Source organism: Brassica rapa, chromosome A03 (assembly GCF_000309985.2).
Source record: "Brassica rapa cultivar Chiifu-401-42 chromosome A03, CAAS_Brap_v3.01, whole genome shotgun sequence".
NCBI classification, from domain to species: Eukaryota; Viridiplantae; Streptophyta; class Magnoliopsida; order Brassicales; family Brassicaceae; genus Brassica; species Brassica rapa.
In genome coordinates, this window is record NC_024797.2 from 9,963,272 (window position 1) to 9,989,206 (window position 25,935).

The 25,935-nt window shown below is 37.4% G+C and overlaps 5 protein-coding genes and 1 non-coding gene across 7 annotated transcripts; 1 reads left to right on the forward strand and 5 right to left on the reverse strand.

Annotated features, from left to right (window-relative positions):
- Positions 1-7,855, reverse strand: LOC103857869 (ABC transporter B family member 6). 2 transcript variants are annotated; one of them, XM_009135120.3, is made up of 11 exons: positions 5,713-6,257; positions 5,589-5,643; positions 5,335-5,510; positions 5,019-5,219; positions 4,327-4,586; positions 3,925-4,235; positions 3,590-3,810; positions 3,158-3,498; positions 2,255-3,018; positions 1,921-2,162; positions 1-1,691 (listed from the first exon to the last, which is right to left on the reverse strand). In XM_009135120.3, exons 1-11 carry the CDS (start codon positions 6,247-6,249, stop codon positions 462-464), a joined length of 4,338 nt encoding a protein of 1,445 aa, XP_009133368.2. In that variant the 5' UTR covers positions 6,250-6,257; the 3' UTR covers positions 1-461. The 2 variants fall into 2 exon arrangements, with proteins under 2 accessions (XP_009133368.2, XP_033144409.1); XM_033288518.1 differs by lacking the exon at positions 5,713-6,257 and adding an exon at positions 7,845-7,855 and having other exon boundaries at positions 462-1,691.
- Positions 7,712-7,783, reverse strand: TRNAC-GCA. Its single transcript has one exon. It is a non-coding gene; the product is annotated as a tRNA-Cys (tRNA).
- Positions 7,856-8,091: 236 nt separating the features above from the next.
- Positions 8,092-10,897, forward strand: LOC103857870 (kunitz trypsin inhibitor 4). The gene has a single exon (XM_033288523.1). It carries the CDS (start codon positions 10,078-10,080, stop codon positions 10,723-10,725), a length of 648 nt encoding a protein of 215 aa, XP_033144414.1. The 5' UTR covers positions 8,092-10,077; the 3' UTR covers positions 10,726-10,897.
- A 3,955-nt stretch (positions 10,898-14,852) lies between these two features.
- On the reverse strand, positions 14,853-17,814 carry LOC103857871 (pentatricopeptide repeat-containing protein At2g39620). The gene has a single exon (XM_033288524.1). It carries the CDS (start codon positions 17,502-17,504, stop codon positions 14,994-14,996), a length of 2,511 nt encoding a protein of 836 aa, XP_033144415.1. The 5' UTR covers positions 17,505-17,814; the 3' UTR covers positions 14,853-14,993.
- A 193-nt stretch (positions 17,815-18,007) lies between these two features.
- LOC103857872 (dolichyl-phosphate beta-glucosyltransferase) lies at positions 18,008-20,815 on the reverse strand. The gene is made up of 10 exons (XM_009135124.3): positions 20,516-20,815; positions 20,395-20,443; positions 19,789-19,895; positions 19,621-19,666; positions 19,299-19,433; positions 19,066-19,155; positions 18,850-18,981; positions 18,677-18,760; positions 18,524-18,588; positions 18,008-18,450 (listed from the first exon to the last, which is right to left on the reverse strand). The coding sequence occupies exons 1-10, from the start codon at positions 20,626-20,628 to the stop codon at positions 18,261-18,263; spliced, it is 1,011 nt and encodes a 336-aa protein (XP_009133372.1). The 5' UTR covers positions 20,629-20,815; the 3' UTR covers positions 18,008-18,260.
- A 337-nt stretch (positions 20,816-21,152) lies between these two features.
- LOC103857873 lies at positions 21,153-23,575 on the reverse strand. The gene is made up of 3 exons (XM_009135125.3): positions 23,108-23,575; positions 21,999-22,215; positions 21,153-21,920 (listed from the first exon to the last, which is right to left on the reverse strand). The coding sequence occupies exons 1-3, from the start codon at positions 23,324-23,326 to the stop codon at positions 21,448-21,450; spliced, it is 909 nt and encodes a 302-aa protein (XP_009133373.1). The 5' UTR covers positions 23,327-23,575; the 3' UTR covers positions 21,153-21,447.
- Between the last annotated feature and the right edge of the window lie 2,360 nt (positions 23,576-25,935).

The window sequence follows — 25,935 nt, forward strand, 5'->3', positions numbered from 1 at the left end:
TGAGATTTCAATCAAACTTTCATTTAAAAGACGTGCCAAATAAAGTGGATACGATGTATTTACAAACAAGACGCCTAACCATTTCACATTCTCCACCTAAATCACTCACATCACTAACAAAAACAAACCTCAGCAAATAAACTGCCTCTAATCTTGAGTTTCAATAAACAAAATGATATACCTTAGATACCAAGCAATGAATAAACACAGTCCTACTTCAATGCTTCGTCTCCTGAAAGAATATGGGAATCTACGTCTACAAGCTCCTACTTTGCTTACAGAAACTACCCGTGGTTGTACATCTGCTACTCATATGATGTAGTTCCCAAACCGAAAAGCCTTGGTCAGATTGCAAGTTATGTCTTGTCATCGCATCCAATAACAGTATCCCGTGGCATCACGTGATAGTTGTTATGCGACTCTGAGCTAAGCGTTGGTGAAGTGGAAAGTGTTCAATCTCTCTAGATCAGTCGATGTTGGCGTAGACCCTTGCCATAATGTGGTTGCATTAAACGCACATACAATCCGTTCTTACTCGATAAGGTATCATGCGTGCCTTGTTCAACTATTTTGCCTCCATTGAGAACCACAATGTTGTCCACATGTCTCATCATCGCTGCTCTATGCGCTATCAGAATCGTTGTTTTGTTCCCCATTATCAACGTATCAAGAGCTTCCTGCACAACACGGCTTGACTCTGATTCAATAGACGAACTCGCTTCATCAATCAACAGTATTGGAGCGTTCTTCAGTACTACACGAGCTATGGCGATTCTCTGTTTCTGTCCTTGAGTTAGCTCAACACCTCTCATCCCGATATGTGTGTCGTAACCGTGGGCTAAGCTGCTTATGAAATGGTGAGCATTTGCAATTCTCGCTGCTTCCTTCATCTCAGCTTCACTGGCGTTATGCCTTGCGTATATGATGTTTTCTCTGATCGTCGTGGAAAAGATTATTGGCTCCTGTTGAATCAGACCCATGTGGCTTCTAAGCCATCTCAAATTATATGACTTCAAGTCTCTCCCGTCTAATAAGACCTGACCAGCGACTGGATCGTAGTATCTCTCGATCAACGATATTATTGTGCTCTTTCCAGAACCAGAAACACCAACCACAGCTAATGTTTGTCCCCCGCTAACCTTGAGACTGAAGTTGCTTAGTACTAACACTTCCGGGCGAGTTGGGTAGCAGAAGTCGATGTTTTTGAGTTCAATGCTTCCATAGACGTTAGGCGGGCTAAGAGCAGAGGTATCATCAGGTTCGATTGTAGGCACTCGATCTATAATTTCAAATACTGAAGCGAGAGATCTACGGCGCTTAAGAATGTAAGGTGCTAATCCGAATGGCTCGACAAGGGCAAATGTAGCAAAGGAGAAAACCATGTACTCGGTTAGAGCTGTTGACAATTTCATATATCCACGCTTTACTGAAAATGCGGTGAACCAGAGTAGGAGAGCATTGCAGGCGAAGAGGAGAAACTGGGAGAAGCCAAACGCTAAGCCAATAGCCATCCCATGGAGAAAGCTCTGTCTGAGTATCCGTTGAAGTTGCAGTCTGTAGAGTTCCATCACCTTGTTACCGGCACAAAAAGCAACAACAGTGTATATGTTTCTGACAGCATCCTCGAGTACTAAAGACGCCTTTCTATGCATCTCCTGGATGCCCTTTGAGAATCCAGCTAGCCAAAGTTTCTGTTTGAGGGTTATATTAGAAACCAGTGTCAGGAGAATATACAGATAAGCGAAGTACATGAAACAGAGTAGAGAGATCCACATACTAAATCGACGCTACTTGAACTCGAAACACTTTATATAAATCAGAAATACAATTTGACAAAGGGGAGGCATGCGACTACTGAACCGGAATTTGTTAACAAAAACATAAGGGTCTGTTGGGGGAAGACTAAGAAACGAAACGAACCTGAGCGATGGCGGAGAGAGTTAGTATTGGCAAAGTTGCCAATGCAACAAGGGCCAAGCGCCAACCGAGAAGCAACCCAATAAGAATGGCAACGATAACAGCAAAACTATCCTGAATAAGTATCGAAAGCCTATTGCTGAAGGCGGCTCGGACAAAAGTGGCGTCATTTGCTAGGCGCATGGATAACGTATCTGGACTGTTCTCTTCTTCATCATACCACCCAACTTCATTACGCAGCATCGCTGGCACAGAGACAGATCAATGAGTGAGGCAAGTGAAAGCTGTAAAACAAGTAGTGAAATGAGTTAAATAAAGAAGGAAAATATTGCAGTACCTGAGAACATCATCCGCCGCACTCTCTCCGTCATTTTCTCCCCCATAATACCAAAGTAGAAATGCTGCAAGAAATTGGCAAAAACTGTCACTAGTCCCATGCCGGCAATGATCAAACACCACTTGTCAACCTCCTTACGCAGGTGGCTTCCCTTGCTATTATAGTATGCTGTCACTACCAATGCAATGACGTAAGCTAAAAGAGGATTGAAAGAACCAAAGATGGCAGCACCAATACTCCCTAATACAGCATATAGCCACTCTGGAAAACTAAGCTGAGCCAACTTCCAAAAGGAAGGTGACTCCACCTTAACATTTGTTTTAGTGTCATCAGAATGGCCAAGAGGGCGGCTAAACGTCTGTGAATGGGAGCGCTCATTTTGGGGATCCGATATCAAAAGGGGTAATATAGGGGACTCCGGATCTGAACCATTTGATTTCTGACGTTGTGGACACTGAATGTCAATTTTTGGTAGTTCTGGCAACCGCATCTCGAAGCTATCTTGTCTTTTAATGGTTGGTTCCTTTTCAGCTACATCCAAAGACGAGCCATTTTCTCCCACTTTATCTGGAGCAGGGCTATGATCATTGTGTGACTCTTCACTATTAAAGCACATGTCCTGGGGGCGAAAAACATTGTGACCTCTCTGAAGAGATGGAGACTTGGCCATTTTGGGTGATGAATGTTCTTGAAAGCCACGACCAGCTGAAGAATCCCTCTCAGCTTGGAAAACAGCAGGGTCGTTGTAGTTCCTAACTGGCATCCTGTAAGAAGATAAGATTTTATAAACAAGTAAATCGTCAAAGCCGGACAACAAAATATTCTAGCATCACGTTAGCTATACAACAGAGTAGTACAGACTTGACAAGTTGTTAGATATATGTCTTGGCTGGAGAATCATACCGTCTGGGTAGCTTTGTTGCTTCTTCACACTTCAGAAGCTCGGCATACAAATTACCAAGGTTGATTAATTCATCATGTGTACCCATCTCAAGTAGCTGACCCTCTTCCATTACAGCAATATAGTCAGCATTTCTTATCAGACTTAATCTTCGAGCTATTATTATGGTAGACCGTCCTAACATGAGAAGATCAAGAGCTTCTTGGACAACTCTTTCAGCTTCAAAGTCTAGTCCTCCAGTGACCTCATCAAGCAAAAGAATTTTTGGATCTAAGAGTACAGCTCTAGCAATCGATAGTTTTATTTTCTGCTCCTCCGTCAACGTTAAACCAGCTTTTCCAACCTACCAAACAAGTCATTTCCAACTTCTAAACTAAAAACAGAAGCACCAAAACTGCAATGCGTAACTACAAACTTTACAGTGGATGGCTTACCTGAGTTTCATATCCTTTTTCAAGGGAGCTAATAAATGTATGTGCACGAGCCTTTTTAGCCGCCTCCTCTATCTGATCCAGAGTAGCATCTCGGCCATATGCAATATTCTCTTTTATGCTCAAGCTAAGTAAAGCAGGCTCTTGTGTGACCAGACCTATTTGGCTTCTCAGCCACTCTAATTTTAGATTTTTAACATTTTCCCCATCAAGTAGAACTTCTCCTGTTTAAGAGAAAACCACAGATCTATTCAGATCAATAATAGTCTCCGCTGCAGGCAAGTAACAAAGGCAGATTTGAATAAATTAATGATACACCCAATCACACATCATCATACCTAGTGTAGGATCATAAAACCGTTCCATAAGAGGAATAATGCTGCTTTTTCCAGAACCGTTTCTACCAACAAGTGCAACAGCTTTCTTAGCAGGCACAGTGAGGTAAAATCCACTCAAGATTGGAATTTCAGGCCGTGACAAATAGCTGAAATATACATTCCGAAACTCAATATTTCCTTCAACAGCAGACAAAATAGTTCCTTCTTGATTAGTCCCAGATGATGAACGACTTATCATCTCAAAAAGCCTATATGCCGCAATCCTTCCTTGATCAAATGAATAAAAGTTTGTAGCAGCTTGATTTAAACCCCTGCACAGCACAACATGAATATGATTAGCAAATCAATGTGTATACTTTTAGAAGAAAGATACAGGCAGTAAAAGTAGAATCTGAAGCTTACAGCCCACTCAAAATAACAGCGAAAAGGGCTGTAATGATTTCTCCACCATTCGCCCTTCCATGAATAACAAAGAACCGACCAACCCAAAGTTGCAGAGCACATGAACATATAGCAAGCCCATATGTAAATCCAAGTCCAAGTCCTTGCACAAGACTAATCAATATACCATATCTCAGAGTTGCTTGGAGAGAGGTTGCATAAGAGTATTTTGCAAGAGTTTCATTTGTAAAAGCATACAACGTCCTAATATAAGAGACCGCCTGCAAATTTAGAAGAAACTCATTTAAGCATTAGACGGCGACATATTCACCAGTAGGGAATACATTTCAAAAGAACTTGTACATATAAGACAGACTAGTGGTCGTGTAATTGCCATGCATCTAAGTTGCTGCGATATATCGAGTTATGGATGCAAAAACGATTATGCATGCATCCTAACATAACAAAAAACGAAGCAGTACAGCCGCATCACGTAACCTAAAATTCCGACCTATCTAAATACAATCTATTTAGATATCAACCTCTGCACATCGAAAATGAACTTCAACGTTCACAAGTCAAAAATATTTCAAAGCTTAAATATCATTGTTGGAAACATTTCAAAGCTTAATGCTTGCAACAGGATTCGAACATAAAATTAAAGATCAATCCTATCTGTATAATGTCCCCCGCAAACCTAGCAATTATAGTACCTGTTCAGCAATGCTGGCTGCTTCAGCATAAGCATCTTGAATGTTCTCCGCAAGTCTGTGGAGAAATATATTTGATACGCCTCCGGCAGCAACAATGAAAGGACCAGTGGCTAACGTAATGAGCGCAATTTCCCAGCAGTTGACAAAACCGATAACAAGCCCACTGATAAATGTAGCCATATTATGAATGTAATTTCCAACCTGCGAATGTCCAAGATCTCAAAGATTAAAGAAATGCCGGAAGACGTACCAAACCTTGCATACATAAAGATATTTACAAGCAAACTTGAAACCAAATTTAGAAGTTAAAACATACTTTCTCGCTTAGAGCCGACTGAATGAGAAGGACATCACTCAGCACTTGGCTTACAATATCCCCGTTATTCCCATAGGTATCAAAGAAACTCATATCCTGATTTAGTAGTACTTGGACGTACTTTGACCTGATCACAGCAGTCTGCCTCTCTCCAGTCAGTATCCAGCAAGACACCTCTATAACAAAGAACAATTAATAATGGTTTTAGCTAATAGCATCATTACAGCAAGGTTTTATAAGTATAGTGAACCTACCAATCCAGCCAGATATGAAAACACCCCCAGCGATGTATACAATGGTCAGCGAAAGCTGCAAAAAAAGGTAAAGATTACTTAAGAGGGGGCACATCATCCATAAGCTTAAGCAAGCTGAGCTAACCTCAACAAGGCGATCAAACTGATCCTCAGCTCCCCGCCGACCCGATCCAGTACCGTAAGCAAGAACCTGAACAATCTTGGCGAAGTAATGCAAGTAAACAATCAGCGCAGCTCCATGAGCAGCAGCAGCCACGGATCCGAGCACCATAAGCACCCAATCGAACCGATCGGCGCAAGCGAAGAGCTGGGAGAAAGGAACAGCTGCGGGAGGAGGCTCCATCTCCTCGGGCTCATCCATCTCCTCCTCTTCCTCCGCCTGCGTCGCCATCCCCGCGCCGCCGCCGCCGCCGTTCTCGGCGCTGGGATCGAGGTAAGGAGATGGAGACTCGGGAGGCTCGGAGACTTCGGAGACGGGAGTTAAGGGTTGTATGTGCGGCGGAGACCAGCCGAATAAGCCCCTGGAAACCATCATAGCGACGGGTGGGAGGGGGAGAAGGTCTCTAGGTTTTTGGGGATTTTTGATTTCAGTGGATCTCTCTCTGTTTAAAGGTTGGTTGAGAGGAAGGAGGAGGAGGAAATAGATTAATGTTATTTTCATGTGTTACATATTACTAATTAATAATATAACCTTATATTATTTCAGGTTACGCATTTTTAATGATTGTGTATTAATTAATTTTCACCGGGGTGGCTGCTAACGGTCAACTACGGCGACGAGTTTTAGTTTTTTTTTTTCAGGTATTCTTCGTTTATTCTCTGCTTGTTTTGTTTTCATTTTTCTTCTAGAAGAAAAATGTTGAAATCAGTAATTATATTAAAAAAAAAAAATTTTGTTGACAAAAAAAAACTAATTTTTTTTTTATCAAAGACTCATGTATAAATCTAGAAAAATATTTTCTCATAAAATATTTCAGTCAAAGAAAAAAATCACAAAATAATATAAATAAACATAATATTTTAAATTATTAAAAATAAAGTTGTATGAACTTTTTTTCTATTATCTATAATTCCTAAATTTCACACTAATTCAATACAAATCTAGCCTCTTTTAATTGAACCCTAACCCAGTTCTTTCTCCAGTATTGCATTATTTGCATAATGTCTCTAACAGTTGCCAAAAAGATTTGTAATAGCACAAAAAGATCGTTATTAAAATTTACTAAACAAAAAAACAGTTTGGGTTCCAACAAATTTTTGTTGTTGTGTTCACTGTTAATATGGTTGATGTGAGGTAGTTGAAATTGGTCGATAAGTATATTATTTCGTCATAAGTTCTAGAGAAGGTGGTTGTTCGAATATCGTTGTCTTCGAAATTACATACATTTCATATATTCGTTTTCCAACCAAACCATACATATATGATATATCCCGAGAATACCGTTTTGATTATATACTTTTCTGTTATAAGTCAAAGTTAAACAAAGAAACCCTAACTAATACTAAATTTATACTAACATTAATCAATAGTTTGCACCCAAAAAAAACATTAATCAATAGTTACGTATAACTCTTATAATAAACGAAGAAAGAAGAAAAAAATGTATTTAAAAAAACTTGGAAAGATGTGCATGTGGATTGGTGTGCCGTGAAGAATTGCAACAAATAGCTGTCATCGTTTCTTACCATTCTCGCTGTCGAAAGCCTAGAAGAGGCAAGCAAGGTGCGGGTGATGACAGAGAAGGGTGCTACTACATGTGAGACTAGAAGTACTCAGTGGGGGCAGGGCAAGTATCATTGAGGCAGTATGGAGAGAGACTCATGTTCTGCCAGTGCATTTGATCTTGCTCACTTTTTGTTAAAAATGTCACAGCTTTTCTAGATCTTTAGCAAAACTCCACACATGTTTGATTAAAGAAAAAGACTAAATGAGATAGTAATCTTTGAACAAAAAAAAAAAAAGAGATAGTAATGTTTTTGAAAAGTGACCAATGAGAATAAATAGAACAAGAAGATGAACCCATAATATAATGTCTCTTTACGTCACTTATTGCATGAATGCTCTCTTCGGCCCAGTAATTACGAAGCCCATTAGAAAACAAATATAATATTAAACAAAAATAAGGGCCCAACCGGGTTCGAACCGGTGACCTATTGATCTGCAGTCAATTGCTCTACCACTGAGCTATGGACCCTTGATGTCTAAGATCGTACTGTAAATCTTAAATTCATAAACGCGTAGCAGGCTGAGCTAACCTCGACAAGGAGATTAACTGCTGCTCAGGTATCCGTCGACCCGATTCAGGAGAAGATGAGGAAGCACAGTAATACGTAAAATTTTAATTTTGTAATAATATTTCAAAAGTTTATTTTACTCTTCAAAGTAACAGTGCTCGGTTTTCCCGTAAGGAACACTTTTCTATTTTTTCTAAAATCAAAACAACATCGTTACCTTGTTAACGATAGACTAATTTATATTAGACTATGTGCGATAGAATGTTGAAATAATAATTTTAACATTTGACTAGGTGCAATGATTGGTTTACTTATGAATTTAAAATGAGTTGGCATTTAACATGTTGAAAAAATTAAACACTTTAAAATTAGATGAGGAAGAGAGAGATTGTCGATATGGTGTGATCTCATTAGCCAAAGAAAAAGTAGTGCTGATGACTTTTGATTGTGTTGAATTTTTTTCTCTCCTACATTACTAAGGTGCTCTAAAGGTTGTTGAGTTTGCTTTAGTTATTTTCTCTTGTCTCCGGGTGGTAACTTGTACCACATGCAGATGCGTGCCTACAGTGTATTGAAAAAGGCATTCGCCTCAGACCCCCGATTAATATGACTGTTTTTAGGGCCCCAAAATTTAAAATAATTTATAGTCTAGTAGTTTAGACTTATTTAAGAAAAAAACATTTCTACGAAAATTAATTAACTCACTTTCTGAATTCATGTATTTTTTTTCTATATGACATAATATAACATATTTACATAATAAATTTATTCTTTTACAGTATTAGACTTGTGTATTTGGTGAAAATAATATATCATATTAGAAAATTGTTTTCATTACGGTTGTAAATAAGTTTATTTTTAAAACTTGTCTTGGACCCCTAAAACTCTTCGCACGGCACTGACCACACGGATTTATGGCTTTGGAAAGATGCCATATCTTTGCTGGCTTTGTGTAGTGATCTGTTCAAATCAAATTCTAATCTAATAGATGACAAAAAGGATAGCTATGTTGGTTTCTTACCACTAATGGTGTTCTAAAACATTTTCTTTGTAAACAGTTTTCTTCTTAGTGATCTTTAAACATCAAGTTTAGAGCTACTAATTTTCGATACCGGCCACTTGTTTTATAAAATGTTATGGTTCAGAGGATGAGCGGCTTCGATCATTCCTCATCTTCAATCATTGATTGTATAGCTCAAACTTCCCGTGATCGTATAGTATTATAATACTAACTTTTTATAGGAACAGTCAGCTATATTTTCTATCTTTTAAAACTTTCCCTCATATCACAAGAATCAACAAAACATGTGTGGAAACTGTCGTAGTTGTCTTGTAACCGTTTTTCTAAGATTAATAAAACGTGGTAGTCACCAGAGCCTGCTCAACAAAATTTGGTACACTTGAACGAAAAAAATAACTAAAAAGTACAATTAAAAATTATTTTTCTACTTTTAATAGTAATAGGTCATGAGAGGTTCGCACTACCCCGCCTTAGAGCACCCCCATTAGTGAACTTATGGGGGGGTTCACACAGATTCCAAAAAAAAAAAATATTAAAATAAGGAATAGTGATGAACCTGTCTCTCTCCACCACTTCCCAGTGAACCTGGTTCATCACTGTAGCGCGGACCCCACGGCACGTGGCGGCCCGCGACTGGTCCGAAAAAATAATTTTTTTTTTTTAAAACAAAAATCAAACCAAAAAAAAAAATAATAAAAAAATGCTTTGTGAACCCTTTTCATGGGGTTCACTAATGGGGATGCTCTTATTATCTAAGCCGGCTCTAGTAGTCACTTTGAAAGAAGAAAGAACTATCAATGGTTAACCACACTTTTGGCTAGGATGCTCAACTCTAAACAAACTCAGATAGAACCGAGAAAATTAACAGAGATACAGAAGAAAGGGATTTTTTTTGTCACAAAAAAAAACAGTAAAACTGAACTATAGTGAACATACGTAATCTCATCCGTTAACCAACGGTCCAAAACAAGGCCTAAACCGACAAAACTAAATAAACAAACAATTTTAAGAACTAGTAGCAAAAATAAAATAAAGAACCGTGGAGTAAAAAAAAAAAGATAGGCATCTTCTCAATTCTCAATGTGTGCGCATGTATGTATACACATTTTTTTTTGAAACTAGCATGTATGTATGTATGTATACACATCCGTGCATAAATACCCGATTACATGCACTCACATTTTGTTCATCCAGTAACATTCAAATCTCATCAGCTAAATAAACTCAAAAAGGATGAATCCTATGTTTTACTTCCTTCTTGCCTTAACCGCTGTTTTTGCCGCGAAAACACAAGCCGGTGGACCCATTTTCGACACTGATGGTGATGTCATATTCGGCAGCACTAGTTACTATGTTCTCCCCATCTTCTGGGGCGCTGGAGGTGGCGGTCTAACTCTCGTCCCCGGCCATGGCAACCAATGTCCCCTCTTTGTCGGACAGTACGGTTCAGACCTGAAGAGGGGCATTCCCGTAAGATTCTCAAACTGGAGGTCTAGAGTTACGAACGTTCCCGAATCAGAGAACCTCAACATCAAGATGGATACCGAACCAACGATCTGCCCGGATTCACTGTATTGGTGGGTCACTCCGGCGGTCATGAGTGACTTTAGAACGTTTTTCATAACGGCTGGTCCTAAGCCAGAAGCTGGAGAAGAAGATTCGTCCAGGAGTTTCTTCCAGATCATCAAGAAAACTGTAGGACAACTTGACGCTTACAACATTGTATTTTGTAATGACCATAACGATTGCGTCGATGTCGGTGTAAATACGGACCAAGGTGGCGTTCGGCGTTTGGATGTAGGCTCTACTACGCCATTCAATGTTGTGTTCGAGAAAACTACTAGGACAGCGACTTTATCCAAGACTATGTCCATTATCTAAGAGAAATTAAAGACTACAAAATGAAGAGGAGAAGAGCTATAACTTACGTCTAATAATAAAACTCTTATCTTATCTTTTTGTCAGCTTAATAAAACTCTATCTATGTTGGCTGTTTTCTTTGTTCATCAATCATCATCATATCTGGAAGAAAACATCTTTCCTTTGTTTCTTACTTTCTTTGTTCTTTTTTTTTTTTTAAATTCTCTCTCTAGTTCATGTAACTTGGAAACTAAACAGAAACATTTTCCATTTTAGAATAACCACATCAAAAAATACGTTATCTAAGAGCATGATGAATGATGATTCTTAGCGGAATCCCACTCTAAGAACTCCTATTAATCATGCTCTAACACCACTGCACCACAAGGAAGGGGAAATGCTGTAAACATTTAATATTAAACAGTACCAAAATGTTAAAAACAAATACTATGTTTTACTAGAGAGAGAGAACGAGAGAGAGAGTCATCTCCACACGATACCTAGTAGACAAATATAGTGTATTAGTTATGCAGCACCAGCCATTTTCCGTCTTGATATCAGTGACCTTCCCAGTGCTAGAATCAATTCAATTTTGTGCAATCATAAATGTTGCAATCACAAACTGGCTAAGCTCAACTACTGTCAGAGGTTCAACCTTTGCAGAGCTCCTTGACAAAGAAGTTTCTGTGTTCCACTATCATCTCTGACCAATATGGTGAGTATCCCGTGAGAGTGTGTTAGATAAGTAATCTAATAGAGTGTTTATGGTTGTAATCAAGTAGAAATGATCAAAATACTTTTAAAAATAACTCTCGCAGTTGAACCTTGGCATTCAGGAACAAGCAGCCTGCAAATTTATGGTTGGTTAGTGTTTCTATAAGCATCATGGTGGAACTCCTACAATCTTGGGATTAATGCTTGTTGCAACAATAAAACGTGGATCAGCCTGTAAGCCTTCAATTCTAGTTGTTTGTGAAATGATACAACTTGAGAGTCGAACACATTCGAGGTGATAGACAGATCGCTATTAAGGCTAAATAGAGGAGGAAATGCTTAACGTACTTGTTCAAAAATATTTTGGCATCAATTATCAAAGTGAAGAGGCCTTTATAAAAACATAATTATATATCAATTTCATGGTTGCCATGACACGGTCCTTGCCTTATGGAGGGTCACTAACAATATTCCTTATAGCAGTTAGCTGACAAATAATGTATGTGATAAGATGGATATCTTAAATATCTAACAACTTTGAAAGATGAGTTGGGGAAGCATCAAATAAGAGGATTATCTGGAAGATTGATGTTGGTGTTTGTACTGCATCTAGATATGTCTTAAATCTCTATACACCAGTAAAAGTCTAACATTTACTATTTTTTAGATAAGTATATATTTCTACAGGAAAAAAAAAATCAAGTTTTTGAAGTTGCTATAAATATGGATCTAAGGAATTGTAAAGTTATCCATCCATTCACATAGTAATATACAAACCCTAAACTGCTGTTTGCCTCAATTCGTATTTACTCTTTACTTTTTTCGAGTTTGATTCACGTTTGTTCATAACAGTTTGCTAGGCCAAACAGCTCATTGTGCTTGCGGAACCGGAACGTTCTTCATGATTTGGACTAACCGGTATAGTTATCTCATTTAATGTGGTTAAATCAAATATTGAATCGAATCATAGAGGAGAGCCATATATCTTGAAGTTCAAATTTCTCTGGGTCACATCTAAGTCATTAAACCTGCTTTTGAAAGATGCTTGGAGGTGTTCAAAAGGTGGACGTTGACGGTGGTTTGCATGAGTATCGCCTGCAATACATGAACAAATGGAAACATAGTCAACAAGCAAAATATAAAGTTTAATCATCTCCTAAAAATGAAAACTTCTGAAAAAAAAATTGATGATCAATACATGAAAAATGTAAAACGAAATCAACAAACGAAAATATAATCATCTACCAAATATGCGAAATTAATATTCTGTAAAAAAAAATAGGTGATTATGAGTTTTAAGGCCATAATTCAGGAGCATGTCTACGTCCATAAACTCACCCTTTTTTGAATCATCCCTCCTTTTGTTTTTGTAACTTAGTTAAGACTATTTGTTTAGTTAAGTTGATTCATATTTAGAGGGTAAGCTGGATAAATTATCTATATAAAGTGTGTCACTAGTCCGATGTGTCATTTGGTGTAGTTGAAAAGATAAAATATGTCATCTACTGGAAATCTACTGGAAAAAAATTTTATAAACAATTTTACTATAATAATTTTAAGAGATTGATTGGAAGTGGGTGTAGTAACTGTGGATAGTCATTTTCATTCCTACAACTTTTTAAAAACAATCATAATTTACTTTTAAAAATTGAATCTAAAGCAAAAAAAGGGAAAATTATAAAAGAAAAAAAAATTAAAGCTACAACTAAAAATCTAAAATTTAAATCTTAAGAGTCAAAAGCATAAAACCATAGCCTCAACCAATCTAACCCTAAGAATCTTGAAGATATATACAATAGTTTAAAATATTTGCTGTATGAATTAAATTTTAAAGAATTTGAGTCTTAATGACACTAAATTTTGATATAATTATATAACTGTTAAAAACCAAATTTTTTGAATAACAAAGAATTGTATGTCATTAAATCTATCTTATTAAAACAGAAACATTGTGACTTTTTCTAGGTGGATTTTAAGTTGGACTTACTATTAGATATGATATATTTTCTGATTCTATTAGTTAACAATTAATATTAGTAAATTATTTCCTTATTCTATTTTGATAACTTAATACCTTATATGCATTTATTTATCAGTTGGCCCATATGCCTTATATTCAACAAAAAAAAATCTTGCCCAATCGATTTCATAAACAACGTGCAACAATGTTTAATTTTAAGATTTCATAACCACCATCCAATAAGTTTATGAGATAATCACCATGCAGTATATTACTCTGTAACCAATTAATTATATATATAGCCATACTATATGATATATTCAAAATGGATTCAAGTCAAACTTCTTAACCCATTACCCTTTAACCAATCTAAATTGGATTACATATCAGATTAACGGGTTTACCGGCTCGAGAGTATAAGTTAGATTTAAAAGTGTTGGTTTAAATACCAATTATTAAATAGACAAATTTTTTATAAACTAAAAAATATTTGTAACATTGTTCATAGAATTTTGAATAAAATATTCTGCGTTTCCGAAGCGCGGGTCATGATCTAGTAGTCATTAAATCAATAACACTTGTTTTTGGTAAGAACTTTAAAACACGTATAGTGGTTGCTATTTATAATGAGTATCTCATCATTTATCTATCTTATTATAACTCAAGTACAAAATAGAACTAACCCAATTTTTTTATCAAATTTATTATATTATATTTTATTTTATTTTTACTCATTTTAACTACTTTATTTATTAATTGATATTTCCAAATAATTCGACAGCATTTATTATATAAGTTCAAAAACATAACTTACCTATTTTTAAATGTTTTATTATATCTTTTACATTTTTAATACTTCTTAATTACTTCAGTCTTTACCATAATAATTTGATATCATTTATTTTACGTGTTAATCGTAATAATTCTACATGATTGAATAATTTTTTTTTCAATCGTGATAAGAATTCAAACCAGTTAACAAATAACTATTTATTGTTTACATAATTATTTAGATATGAGTATTTATATATTTGTTCGGGTATGGATCTTACGGATATCGAATTTTTGGGTTTTGAAATTAAGCTCCATTCGGTATTATATAATTTTCGGGTGGAATTTGAATCGGATTGGTTTTGATGTATATGAACCTAAAAATGAACAAATTTTTTTTATGGATTTAGAAATGTTATTAAACAGTTTATAAAAAATAAATAACATCAGTGTGAATGCGCATGTCAACTTTACTAAGTACTAAAATTATTAAAGAAATGAATAGTGTTGTACAATGATGTTCTTAGAACCCATCAACCAATAACCATTTAATTTGAAAATTGTAATAATCATTACAAATTACAAATTAATCTCCAACTAGCACCCCTAAATGATGTTTGTTATTTTTTTTTTTTTTTCAAAATGTTTCTTTTTTGGGGCTATGGAGAATATATATCTGTTCCGGCTTAGTTTCCCTTTTCTGAGTTATATAAAACTTTTGATATTCGATATAGTTCCAGAGAAAAAAACTGTTTCTCAGTTTGTAATTATTTATACAGACTATATACACAGTTTAAAATCTACATGATCTAGAAAAGTATCTCAATAAAACGAATGGGCACATTTAAACTTGGATCCAGCTACAAGCAGGAAGCTTCTTGATTCTTGATCCATCATTAGTATCTCCTAATCTCAGTTCTTGACCATAATGAGAAGGATTAAGTGGTTCAAGCTTCACCAGCTGACACAATGCAGCATTACTTAACCACAAGTTACAATGCATTCTTGAACAACTCAATAGAGCTCCCCACACTCCTACACTTGCTTTCACTCTCATTCTCCTCACCATTTCCACTGCTTCACCAAACAAACCAGCCTTCCCCAAAAGATCAACCATACACGCGTGATGTTCAACTTCTGCTTCGATCTCGTGTCTCTCTTCCATGTCCTTGAACACTCGTTTTCCTTCTTCAACTAACCCTGCGTGTCTACAAGCTGAGAGAACGCTGAGGAAAGGAACAGAGTCTAGTCTAAGTTCGTTTTCTTGCATCAACAAGAAGAGCGAGACCGCAGAGCTAGCTAAACCATTGACTGCGTAAGCGGATAACATAGTGTTCCATGAACCCATATCTTTGTTTCTTATCTCAACAAAGCATCTCTCCGAAGATTCAATCATTCCACATTTCGCATACATATCAAGTAGACTGTTTCCTACGGCCGTGTGGGAAGAGTATCCTAACCTGATGAGCCTGGCGTGAACACACATTCCAACTCTCAAGGCTCCTAACTGTGCTGCGGCGTGTAAGATGTTAACAAATGTGACTATATTTGGCTGAAAATTCTCATTCTTCATCTGACGAAAAGCGGCAATAGCTTCTTCAGCTTGGCCGTCGATTAAGTACCCATTCATCATTATATTCCAAGATACAGTACTTTTCTCGAATCCACACTTGTCAAACAAGGATTTTGCTGCAGCAAGGGCGTGACATTTGGTGAACATGTCGAGCAGAGCATGTGCCACGTGACATTCTGAGTCGAACCCATGCTTTATAGTTTGCCCGTGGACACAAGAACCCCGATCATAGTCGCTACAGAGTGCACACGTTTGAAGCAAACCCACCATAGTTCCTGAGTCTGGGCGTACTCCATGTAACATCATCTTATTGTACAAATCAAATGCTTTACAGGCATCACCAATCTGGGTATACCCTTGCGCTAGAGCGTTGAAAGCTACAGCATCTTTAGTTGGCAGTCTTTCAAAAGCTTTTAGCGCAGGTGAAAAGAGACCGCTTTTGGCATACATTGAGATGATGGCTGTGGCTGTCGCTAACTCCGAGTCAATATCAGCCTTTATAGCATAGCAATGTATGCTTTTGCCTAATCTAGAGTCGGGTATCCCTGCACAAGCCGGAAGCACACTTGTCAAAGCCACACCATTAGGTTTTACGTCTGTTTTCAGCATATCCCCGAACAAAGTGAGAGCATCATCGTGATGACCTGCTAGCTCAAACGAAGCAATCATTGCAGACCAAGTAACGACATCTCTATCTTTAATATTTGTGAACAGTTGTTCCGCTATCTCCAACTCACCACATTTAGAGTACATACTCACAAGAGAAGTTGCAACCGAGACCTCATCCATCATCCCTTGCTGTACTACATATTCATGAATTGCAACCCCCTTCTCTAAGTCCCCTACATACGCAGCAGCTTGAAGAGCACTAACTACAGCTACCTTACTCACTCTAACATCATAGCTCCTCATGACGTCAAAAAACTCCAATACCTTAGTGAAGCACCCATTATGCGCATAACCTGCCATCATTGTACCCCAAGAAGAGTCATCCTTGCTCCACACGTCTTCAAAAACACATTCAGCAGCATCTAAATCCGCGCATTTGCAGTACATGTCGATAAAGCCACTAGAGAAACCAGATGCAAAACCTTTCTTAACCACAAGTCCGTGAAGACATCTACACACATCCTTACTCCCTATCTTCGAAACCGCAGGGATCAGATTGTACACACTCACATGATCAATCTCAACACCACTCAAACACATATCACGAAACAACCGCAAAGCTCCAACAAAGCACCCATTTTGAGCCAACCCAGAAACCATAATGTTCCAACTAATAGTATCCCTCTCAGGCATTTCATCAAACACCTCTCTTGCACTAACCAAGTCTCCACCTTTACAGTACATCTCAACAAGAGCAGTCCCTATATAAACATCAGACTCAAAACCCATCTCGGAAACCAACTCATGTATCCCTAAACCTCTCTCCAAGTCCGAAGCTCCGGTGCAAGCTTTCAAAGCGAAGGCCAAACTGTACTTGTCAGGAACGATACCTTTCTCCTCTGACATGTAGCGGAACAACTCGAGAGCTTCTCTGTGCAAACCGGCTCTCGTGTATCCTCTGATCATCGAGTTACACAAAACGACACCTGGGTCTTGTACAGAGTCGAAGATGATGCGAGAAAGGTTTGGTCTTTGGAAGAGAGAGTAAGCGTTTATTAGCTGGTTATGGGGCTTGAGGCCTGAGACGGTTAATTTTCCGTGGACTTGGAGGAGACATTGGAGGGTTTTACATTCCCGGAGCATACGGAGGAGCGCGGTGCTGGTAAGTGCCATTTCACCGGCGACGATGATACAACAGATTTGTGGCGGTATAAAGGCAAGAATCCTGTGGGTTCGGTTCGGTTCGTTGGGTGGGTGGGTAATTCGGTTAGCTTAAGTATATGCCGTATAGAACCGAAACAAATTTTGATTCCAATATCCGGTTTAGTTTAATCTGGATTTTTGGTTTCAGTTAAATTTGGAAAATTTTGGTTATTTTGTTTGGTTCGGATTGAAATTTTAGCTAGTTTGTGGTTAGTCCAGTTTAAAATCTAGTTAAACTCGATGAGTTGGTTTAATTATTAAAAATCTGAACTAATTGATTACCAAACTGAACGGATAACTAATTTTTTTTAAAATATTGAATTGAATTGAACTATAAAAACCAAATGGTTTGGTTCAATTCATAACCACGGGGCTGGGAAGATCATTGCCGTTAAACTTCTCTAAACTTTTATAATTTTCAAAGTAAAAAAGATTAACCTTTTTAAAGGAGTCTAATTCATGCCATGAAGATGTAAAAACTCAAGCAGAATATGAGAGCATAGTAATTGAAACGTTAAGTTATTACCAACATCAAAAATCTAGAGCTGTAGTACTGTCATCACATGATAGCCTGTTAAGGTTATGATTTTTACATCTAATGAAAGATAGATTTCAACAAACCTTTCTATAGCCTCTTTGCCTTTCCTTGCTTTGATCAGAAGACATCAAACGTAGTATCCTCTCTGCAGTAAACTGCTCTCTATGTATATAGTTCAATGTGTCTTCTCATGCGTGATGGATCTTCCACATACCAGTTCTGTATCCTGCAGACATTAAAGCAAGCTCCCAAAGCATGTTGGGAATGCTCAGCAGACTGACTTTAGACCCGGGGATTTCAGACCAGTTCACAGAGATCTCAAGCATTGGAATGTTAAAACGTTTGCACAAGAACACCAACTCAACATCAAAGCACCACCTGCGTCAGAGACAGGGATGCTCTTATCGATTGCTTCTACTGCTAGTATATCATCATCAAAAATTGTAAATACCTTTTCAGATGGACGTTTGTGAAAAGTCTTCTCGCAGCAGCTCTAGTAAACATCTTGAACCCACACTGAAAAAAAAAAACAAGTCTCTATGAAAACAGAGTAACTACATTGACTAGAGAAGCAAACAGCAAATGAGATTTTTAGAGAAGTCACCTGCGTATCTCGAATTCCAGAACCAGCAGCCAACAAGACCACAAGATGGAACCCCTTCATCAAAAAGTTGCGATACCATTTCCTCTGAAATTGACAAAATGAAGTCAATTAGCACATGCATTTATATGTGCATGGATCTATGATACTGTATCTAGAACTTTGCAAAACTTAACTGTAGCAAGAGCTTTCTCCTCAAGATGAGCACGAGAACCAAAAGCTGATACTTGCACATCACCAATTCTGAAATCCACATGCTTTAGCGCTGGATCTCTGATTGAACTTTCTTCTCTAGCTACTGCATGAATCTGAGAGGCTATAGGAGATCAGGACATTTGTAATACACAGTTTCCAGATTGTCTGAAATTTCAAGAGCAGAAACTAAGACAAACCTGATTTTCAAGTTTTTCAAGGTCTGTTACTTTGGTTGCTCCATCCGCATCCAACATGAGAAGTAGTTCACCACGCGAATGCATCATTCCCTATTTAATGCTTTCAAAAATTTAGAAAGCTTCGGTTATTTTCGTTTTATTTCTACGATGAAATGGTAAAAGAAAATACTATTACTCAGTCACGTAGAATAAACAGGTTAGAGTTGCTTTCAACTACTACGAGATGAACTCACAGTTCTTATAGCTTCTCCTTTCCCTTGATTCTTCCCAAGGGGTATAAACCTTATGTTGTCAACTGAATACTTTTTGACGAAATCAAAAGCTACTCTTTTTGTTCCATCCACACTTCCATCATCAACAATCACCACCTACAAAAGAGAAAACATTATAATACTCTACTTCTGCTTATGCATATAGTATTGAAAAACGATGCAGATTAATTGAATGATTCAGTATGCTTAGTAAGGTGCATTAATTATACGGACAAAAAACCTTGGAAAGCTCATTCATACTCAACCTTAATTAATTGAAAAGAGATGAAAGAAAACTATATACCTCATAAGAAAAACTCTTATCCCGTGACGCACGACCTTGAAGGTAACTGCAAATCATAGGAGAAATTAACGTCGTGCATAAGTATAAGACTTGCCCTGCTGTTTTGCAAACTTGTCACGAATTGGAACACAATTCTGACAAAGGAGAAGTGAAAGTAAATGAAATTACTCCATTGTTTCCTCAAGAGCAGCAGGAAGTCTCTGCTCCTCGTTAAATGCTGGAACTATTAATGACAGATACTTCTCCGCAGGGTCGGAGATATGAGGGCAGGGAACCTGATAGATAGAGTTTCAAAAGCTCTTAAAATCTAAACCAGAGAAGACGCGTTTCTCTCTCCAAATAGATGAATCTAAAGCTTCAGAACTCGCAGGCAGTAAAAAGGGAGCTAATTTCGACACATAACTCCTTGGAAAAAACTCCTACATAATCTCTCGTCTTAAACGTTCTAAAGAAACAGGAAACAAGTGTGCAAGATCTCGTCTTTTCAATAGAAAAATCCCAGTTCCATTAACTGCAACAACCAGAGTACCAACACAAAGAGATCTAATTTCGACACGTAACTAGTCAAGACAAAACTCCTACATAATCTTGTCTTAAACGTTATAGAGAAACAAGAGCCCGAATCGCCAAACAAAGATCTCTCTCTCATTTAGAAAATCTTAACTGAAACAAGTGGTTTTCAAGTACAATCGTTCTTAGCCACACACACACCCTAACAGTCAATCCTAGATTCTCAGAGTATAATCCGAAACGATAATGAATCAGACGAGATACCTGCTTTAAGGTTGTCGGATCCTCGAGTGTAGTTACGGTCTCCACAGAACTGGGGAATATAAACAAATCAAAATCCAGGATAAGATACAAGTTATAGAAGAAATGGAGTAAGAAAACGTACACGTTACTGTGTCTCCTTCTCCAAGCTTCAAAGACGACGACGGAGATGAATCCCCATAAGGCGATCAGAAGCAGAGAGAGGCCAAGTTCCGCAACTGTTAACAGAGACTCCATTGCCGGTGCTCCCTCCCAAGATTTTCAGATCTGTTTTTGCTTCACGAGGGAGAGAGAGAGAGAAGAAGGGAGATGGAATGAATCCGTGAAGAATTAGCAAAGAAAGCTAAAGTTTTATTGATTTAATCCGTGAAGTGATGAGTGTAAAGGATTTTGATTGATTGTAAGATAATTCAAACCCTAAATTCAATTTTGACTTTTGAGGTTAAGACATTTTTGGTTTTTGTGATTGAGCCCATTTAGGTTCGGTTTTGGTCGGTTCTGTTTTAAGCGATGTTTTCTTACTTAACCGAATTAAACCGACAATGTGTCCGTTTAACCGTTTTGAACTTGAAAACCAAGTGCAGATGTGATTATGAGTCTCTCAACATCCAATCGTCTCCAGAGCAGAGACTTTATTCGTTAGCATATTCAAATATATCGACTGAATGAGAAGTCATTGCAGTATAGCACATGTAGTTTTTGTTTGTCTGCTGGTATTATAATATTATAAAGGAAAAAAGATAATAACAGTGAAACAAACATGCTTAGAAGTTAGAACAAACTCTTTAGTCAAAAAAAAAGTTGGAACAAATTCTCTCAAAGACAAAATCATACAACTGTGGAAAAACATAAAAGGTACCTGAACGTGTTATTTTGTATATTATCCTCTTTGTATAAAGCCTATAACCTTGGCTACTATTGTGTAAACCCCCCATATAAGAAAAAAAAGACCCAGCCGCAACAACAAACAAAAAAACAAATATTACACTCAGAAAAATTGACTCAAACAGAGCAAAATTCTTTTGGCCTCATCGATAGCCACATTTGTACAAACACTCAAGGAGCCCCATGAATTCTCATCCTCTCGCGGCTCTTCTTCTTCTTCTTCACGAATCTCTCTGCCTCTTGTTCGGTATGAAGAGCAAACTGAAGCCTCTTTAGATTCTCAGCACACTGTCTGTGCAGTCCCGGTGAGAACATTCCTGGACCTTCTTGATTGATCGGTCCAAGATGGCGCTTGTACGGTGAAAGCCACTTGGATTGCAGGTAGTTCAGCGATCTCCATGGAGGCAACGGCATTGAGTTCTGCTTTAAGGAGTATTTAGCCGCGTCGACCATTACTTGGAGGAACTGGTTTAGTCTTGCAACCGTTCCTACGTAGACCACTGGGAGTGATTCCATTATCCGCTGGTATGAATCCACAGCTCGTGCGATTTCGAAGTGACTTCTGAAATCAATGTCGATGATCAAACGGTCGTCTTGGCCAACAGGAGAGTCGCTCATTATGATGTCTATGTATTCGTTGTCTCCTGAGAAAACAGCAAATCACATCAATCTTCTGTATTAAAATTGTGTAAAAGGCAGAGTTTAGAGGTGGAAACACTTACCACCAGGAACTTTGCCAGTGCCTTGCCATCTTGCCGAACAAACAGCAGCGTTATATCCGGAAAGGCGTAAGAGCTTTGCGAGATAAAACCTGATGCAACTGGCGTTACATGTACCGGACTTCACAGAGTGGAGATCTTTCTCTTTAATAGAAAGCATCAGGGTCCGAACCGCGGAGAGAACCTCGGTTTCGTGCTGAGGCATTGAGTACTTGAGAAACTGCAGGCAACAGACAACGAAATTTTAAATTAACAAAAAGACTTCAACCTTCCGTAGAAATCGAAATACTTGGGTCTCAAAAATGTGATATGAAGTATGCTTCCTACAGAATATAGCAACTCTATACAGAAAAAGCTACCATTCTATTTCTAACCAATTTTTTATGATAAATCTCTGAAATACTTTATAACGAGTGGCAAACAAGGACATAATAAGCAGCTGAAGACAGCATGAGAGTAGTTGCAACCAATCTTTATGCAAGTGTTCTCCATTGGAATGTGTTTAGCAGCTACCTACTACAGATACCATCCTAACAAAACTGTATCTAAAGGCACTATAATAAACCATGTTTAAGCTCAAAACTATATCCGCTGTACTAATTTATGAAAGTGCTTTCAACCTTCCGTAGAAACTGAAACACTTGGGTCACAAAAATGTGATGCTTCCTACAGAATATAGCAACTCTGAACAAAAATGCTACCAGTTAACCAGTCTATGACAATCTCTGAAATAATTTATCAGGAGTGGCAAACAGGAACATAAATAAGCAGCAGTACACATTAGCATGAGAGAGCACAGAGGCAACAATTCTCTATGCAAGTGCTATCCATTGGAATGTGATTAGCAACTAATGTACATATACCATTCTAACAAATCCATGATGTTCTTTGCAGTACTTTCATTCGGAATGGCATCCACTATAAGCAGCTTTATACTTGGATGCTCCGTTCAATAATCAAGAACCAACCAATCACCGCAAAATCAAGAATCTATAAGGCATCATACTAAACCATATGTCCAAGCACTACAAAACTATATCCAATTTCTACTCTTCAACATGATCCCAATTCATACATCCAATAAGATTATCACCAAATCGCCTCTACGGTACCTGAATTTTATCGGAAAGGTAAGAAGGATCCGGGAATCCCGAATCGCTGTCGCTGCTACACCACGAATCACCACCACCGCCGCCGCCGCCGCTTCCACCACCTCCCGTCTCGATAAAATCCGTGACCATAAGGCCTAGGTCACATTCACCGTCGAGGCTAGAATCTCTCCCTCGTTCCCACCACTCCTCCGCCGGAACAACCCTCAAGTCCAACCCCATCGTAACCTAAATCGAGAGCCAACGAAGAAGAAGCTTGGCGAAAATTTAAACGATTCGAATAAAATGGAAAAATAGAAAGGAGGTTGAATTGACTCTCGGCACAGAAAACGCGTTTCGTCCTCTTCTCACGAGTCTTGTGTGATTGATTTATTGTTTATATACAAATGGTAGAGAGAGAGAGAGAGAGAGAGAGAGAGAGAGAGCTTGAAGGTAGAAAAGACCAGGAAGATAGGCGGAAAGGAAGATGAAGCCAAGGTGGGTAAATATAATACCACTACACGTGTCGTAATGACGCTAATGCCCTTACCGGATTAATTATATTACCATTTGAGCTCGTTTTTTCTAGTTGTAACGAACCCAAGGTTATTAACAGAAACAAAAAATGAACGTGGACAGAGCCTAGGGTTATATTCGTAACGAAATGCGGAAGTTATTTTAACAGCGCCCGAGGTTAAAAGGGTAAACCGGTAACTGGAAGTAGCTGGAGCGTAGCGGACAATCTAGAAGAAACTACTGGGTTTGGCTTGGGGACGAAGTTTAAAGGCGTCTTTTTTATAAACGTTCTTAATTAAGCTGACACGGACGAATTTTATATTAATTAATACCATAATCATCTTACATTCTCGAAAACAAAATTGACCAAAATCGATGTTCTTTATCAAATAAGATTGACCTCTAATTGCTTCTTGAAATTGGCACATGCTTTAACTACACATGTGCCAATCATCTTACATTTTCGAAAACAAAATTGACCAAAGTCGATGTTCTTTATCAAATAAGATTGACCTCTAATTGCTTCTTGAAATTGGCACATGCTTTAACTACACAACTCATTTTCAAAAAATTGAAAACTAATAAAACATAAAATAAATAAAAATATATATATGAGAATTAAGAAAAAAACATCTTAATGGGCTTTACTTTCACTACAGTTGGGCCTGAAAGGCCTTATGTGATATTTACTTGCGACCATCCGAGCCAATTTGGGAAACATCCATTCATGTCTACACAAACCCAACCTTGGGCCATGTACGACCAAACTTTTTGACCTATGTGCTCATAACTTTCTTCCTCTTTTCCATTCTTGATCATTTAAGGATGGACAAGTAATCTTCAATATCTGATTAAACAGTACACTTAAGTTTTAATATGTTTTGCAAAAACTCTTTTATATTTGGCACTTGGAAGATCATATATGAAATACCGATTTCATACTCATGAATTCAGAGGTCATGCATGAATATTAGAAAAGTTAGTTGAAATCAACTGGCACAACAATAATGTCAATTTAATATTTTTTTTGCACCAACTAAGCAAATTTTATAAACTGGGCGACATCTCTCAAGTCTAAACCATATAAAGAAAAATTCTCACCAAAGAGAAAACAAACGAAAAGTAAAATAATTTCTCGTACATGATAATGGGAACAAATGGTAATTAACTTTCAGGGAAAAGACGTTTAGCTTATGTGTGGAAGACAAGACACGGCAAGTCCAAGAAGTACCTCCGTACGTCAAGATTGTCCAGCCCGTGTCGCGTAAATATTTAAGATCTTCTATGATTTGAATATGGATTCTTGTAGATTATTTACAAAAAAGTCCAGTTAGTACCAATCAGACAGGGACTTCCAAAACAATACGCGACACATAATCAAAAACCTACCACCCAAGTCAAACCTATTTTCCTTTTAAATACATTCTTGGTTATGACTTTCATGAGAGAGAAGGAATAAAAATGAAAGCTTGGGCCTATTATTTTGTGTGTAATAAGAAACTTTGTCAATCTAGAATACCGAGTTTTCTTTACTTCCGTACGACAGGAAACAAAATGATTTTCGTACATTACATCTCGATTTTCAAATTAGTGTCGGGTGATTGGATTTTACAACACTGATACAAAATAATTCTTATAGTTTAAGCAAAAAATTGTGGTACACATATTAGTAGAGACCAACCTACATCTATCGCGGAACTTTTTTCTGCACAACAAGAAAACAAAGATAAAAAAACATTGTTTAATAGATGATGATAGTTGACACAAAAAAAAAAAATGGTGTCAAAAGAAAAACAATTGAAACATATTTTAATTGAAAATGCATTTACAAGTAGAGGGTCAGTTCATGACGGCTAACCAAATGTTGACTAAAAATGTGGGATATCTTGAAAGAACAAGAAGAGAAGGTTCAAGTCCATGACTGTAGCTTTGTGGAATTTCTATATGATCTTAAGTGCAACCCAACGAAAACATAAAAAAAATTATACCCAACAAAGACTATTAAAAGCCAAAACGAAGTCTTAGCTGAATTGTACCAAATTAACTGATAGATTATAGAGTTGAGGTCACATCCTGAGCCTCAAACTGCGTCATATACAACTATTGTTAATTTCAATAAAAAAAATATTGTTAACGAGATCCCAAATAGTGGAATCCTATCAAACCCATTGATAACAATTACAAACTTGAGTGATAACCAGCTATCGAACAAAAAAAAATATCAGAAAAAAATCGTCAGAAATAACGTAAATCGGTAAAAGAAAAAAAATCATTATAAGAAGCTAATAAATTAGAAATTAATCAATTATACGTATTTTATGTTACTTTACTTTACA